The 3589-nt window shown below is 27.4% G+C and overlaps 1 protein-coding gene across 1 annotated transcript; it reads left to right on the top strand.

The window, feature by feature from the left end:
• The first annotated feature begins 6 nt into the window (after positions 1-6).
• On the top strand, positions 7-3485 carry LOC111031138 (zinc finger MYM-type protein 1-like). Its single transcript, XM_022310954.1, has 9 exons — positions 7-183; positions 384-572; positions 671-944; positions 1040-1238; positions 1312-1642; positions 1730-1982; positions 2095-2346; positions 2413-2675; positions 2786-3485. Exons 3-9 carry the CDS (start codon positions 854-856, stop codon positions 3125-3127), a joined length of 1731 nt encoding a protein of 576 aa, XP_022166646.1. The 5' UTR covers positions 7-183; positions 384-572; positions 671-853; the 3' UTR covers positions 3128-3485.
• Positions 3486-3589: the final 104 nt, after the last annotated feature.

Raw genomic sequence — 3589 nt, 5'->3', positions numbered from 1 at the left:
AAAAAAAAACAGAACACTTCTGCTAGTTTTCATGAACAGACCGAAGCCGAATCAGTATTAGTCGAAACATTAACTACTGAAAATACTGAAGTTCCAGTTCCGAGTATAAATTTGTTTGACTCAAGTACGCCTGACTTAGATTTAGGTGATTTAAACACAGGCCCTAAGCAACCAATATTAAAGGTAAGTGAGATATCAACACAGTGGTATTAAAATAGAAGTTTTTTTTTAGTTTATACTTATTACCTAAGTATATTCTTATTTTTCTATATAAAAACTCCAATTATTTATTTTTAATAATCATGTAAGGTAACTACTTTTTTTCACCAGTTAAGACTTAAGATACAATTAAATTGATGTGTTTACTGTTTAATTTTTCTTAGGTTTATCCAAAAACTAAATTTGGATCTCAAAATAGATCATTTTCTTCAACATACTATAATGATTTTAATTGGATAGAATATAGTATTCAAAAAGATGCTATTTTTTGCTATCCTTGTCGCATATTTGCTGTAACTTCTGGCCACAATGAAGGAACTTTTACTAAAACCGGCTTTAATAATTGGAAAAAGGTAATTTTATACATTTGTGATTTGTTATTTATTTTTTTATTCTTGGTAGTGGAACGTACCTAACTGTAATCAATATATATAATTTAAATATATTCCAGTTAAGTGGAGCCAAAAATGCTAAAACCAAAAATTCTAGGATTCAAAAACATGCATATTCTGAACATCATTTAACTGCTATAGTTAAATGGAATGAATATAAAAAATCATGTCAATCTGATAATAGTATTATTTCCCAATTAACAGCTGCTCATACTGAACAAATTAAACAAAATAGAGAGTATATGAAATGTATAATTGATATTGTTTTACTACTTGGCCACCAAGGCTCTGCTTTTCGAGGCCATCGTGAGAATGATACTTCACATAATAAAGGTAATAAACTAATAAATTATTATATTAAGCTCTAGTTTTTTCTTCAATTATACTTTTTTTGATAATGTTATAATACATTTTAATTTATGTGTTAGGTAATTTCAAAGAATTATGTGAACTCATGTCAAAGTATTATCCAGAATTTAAAAATAAATATTTTAACGATGTGACAAACCACTCTAGTTGGTTAATACAAAATGATCTGATTAACTTTTGTGCTGAAAATGTAAAAAGTACTATCATCAAAGAAATACAAGAAAGTGGAATGTTCAGTATTTCTTGTGATGAAGCTAGGTAATATAAATTAATTTAGCTAAAATAAATAAAAGTATATCATGAATCGATTTCATCATTATATATTTATCAGGTGTCACAAACAAGAACAACTATCAATTTGTATTCGGTACCCAAAACAATTGGAAGTACAAGAAAGATTTTTGTGCTTTGTCGACGTTTCAAGAAGTCAAAATGCTGATGCATTAGTTTCTGTATTACTTAATTTTATCAATTCATCAAATTTAGATAAAGTACCAATAATAGGTCAATCATATGATGGAGCAAATGTGATGTCTGGGTCTAAGAATGGTGTGCAAACAAAGCTAAGAGAAGCTCACCCTCAAGCTAAGAATGCTATCTATGTGCACTGTATGGCACATAGATTGAATTTGGTGGTAGTTGACATGTGTAAACATTTAAAGGTAGAGCTTCGATAAATAAGATTATAATCATAATAGTGGCCAAATTGGTGTTTTAAAATACCTAATAAAATATTTTATTCTCTATAGGATGCAAGGAACTTGTTTAATGGGTTAGAAGCTCTTTATGTTTATTTTTCACGACCCTCTACAAATTTTAAACTTTGTGAAATGCAAAAAGAGCTAGGATTAACTAAAATTACTCTTTCCCAATTAAGTGACACTCGATGGGTCTGTAGATTTAAGAGTTGTGATACTCTTATTAACAATTATAATGCTATTGTCAATGTTTTAACTAATGAAATTGATGAACAGGAGAGTAAAGATGTCGCTCAAGCAATTGGTATGTTTAATTTAAATGTATTTAATAATATTTTAGACCATTCAAGTACACATATTATTGTATTTATAAAAAAAATTATACTTAAATAATAAATAAATAAATTATATTTCAGGCGTTTTGACAACTATAAAAAATTTTAAATTTATTATATATTTGTTTATACTTCATGATGTTCTTAAATTAATAAATATATTGAGTGTACAATTACAATCAAAACTGGCAACATTAGGAAGTTCGGCATGCTTAATAAATGGAGTTAAAGAAACTTTGAAAAAAAATCGCACTCCAGAATACTTTGCAGAATTATGGGAAAAAATTATTAATTTTGCAGAGAATAATGATATTTCCATCAATATTCCCATAGGTAGGTAACTTTAAAATTAACTAATTTTCCACAGAAATTACATGTACAAATTTTCTTCTTCAACAGGTTCTAAAAGACGTAGAACAGAAACAAAAACCCTCAAGGATTACCATGTTACTGTCACAACTGCGGCTGAGAACTCGTTATACGAAGACGATTCGTCAAAGAAAAAATATTGGGAAGAGCATGCTAACTATCCAATATTAGATGCAATTATAGTTAGTTTGAATAGTAGATTTTCAGAGGAGAGTTTAAAAATTTCAATAGCAATTGATGAATTATTTAAATTAAATTTTCAAAAATCATCTTTTCTTATTGATTATTATAAGGTACGTTGTAACTTGTATTTGAGCAATATTTATAAATTATGAATTCTATTTGACAAATACTTTTTTTAAACTACTTTGTTTTTGTTTGTATATTTATGTACACTTTACAGGATACTTTTGATATCTATTCTTCAAACTTAAAATGTGAAATAAATGTAATGAAAAACATGATGAAAGAAGTCAATTTTGAAAATATCAAAAAACATCTAAATGAAGAAGTATTTCCTAATTTATTTAAAATTATGCAAGTGGCAATAACATTACCAGTGAGCTCGGCCACTTGTGAAAGGTCCTTTTCAACTATGAGAAGGATCAACACATATGTCAGAGCTAACATGACTCAGGGCCGATTTACTAATTTAGCAATATTGAATATCGAAAAAGATATTATAGTAGATACTGAAATAATATTAAACACATTTGCTAAATCCAACCGACGAATACAGCTCTAAAAATGTATTGGGCACATTTTTTTAAATAAAAATTTGTTCTATAATTATATTATTTTGTTGTTACTTGTTGCTCTAAAGCCATACATACAGTATTAATAATTCCTATTGTTTTCCTAAAATTTATGTGGTGTATAATGTATAATTATAAATATAATTTTGACAACTATTATAAGTAGATGAAATAGCACATTTGAAAAAAATATTTAGTAAGTTTTATTTTCAGTCAATATTGTAATTAAGTAAGCAATATAAGATATACCTATGTTGTACTAAAAAAAATTTTTAGGTGTTAAATACTTGTATAAATGCTTCATTCAGTACCTAGGGCTTCAGCCCCCCCAAATCTCAAACGCTATTTGCGCCTATGGTATTGGAGATATATATAGCCATTACAAACACGAGACATACCCATCGTTTTATGTGTATTGCGTATGTATTATATTATATAGCATCATTCTGTCG

The sequence above is a fragment of the Myzus persicae genome, unplaced genomic scaffold (genome assembly GCF_001856785.1).
Source record: "Myzus persicae strain clone G006 unplaced genomic scaffold, MPER_G0061.0, whole genome shotgun sequence".
NCBI classification, from domain to species: domain Eukaryota; kingdom Metazoa; phylum Arthropoda; class Insecta; order Hemiptera; family Aphididae; genus Myzus; species Myzus persicae.
The sequence above is the reverse complement of the archived record's forward strand: the minus strand, read 5'-3'. Positions and strand labels throughout refer to the sequence as shown.

Bases quoted from the DNA above. Each gene is read 5' to 3' on its own strand.
- LOC111031138 (XM_022310954.1), top strand. From the start codon at position 854: ATGAAATGTATAATTGATATTGTTTTACTACTTGGCCACCAAGGCTCT. The intron at 1,983-2,094 runs GTATGTTTAATT...ATTATATTTCAG, and splicing joins AGATGTCGCTCAAGCAATTG to GCGTTTTGACAACTATAAAA. The intron at 2,347-2,412 runs GTAGGTAACTTT...CTTCTTCAACAG, and splicing joins TTCCATCAATATTCCCATAG to GTTCTAAAAGACGTAGAACA.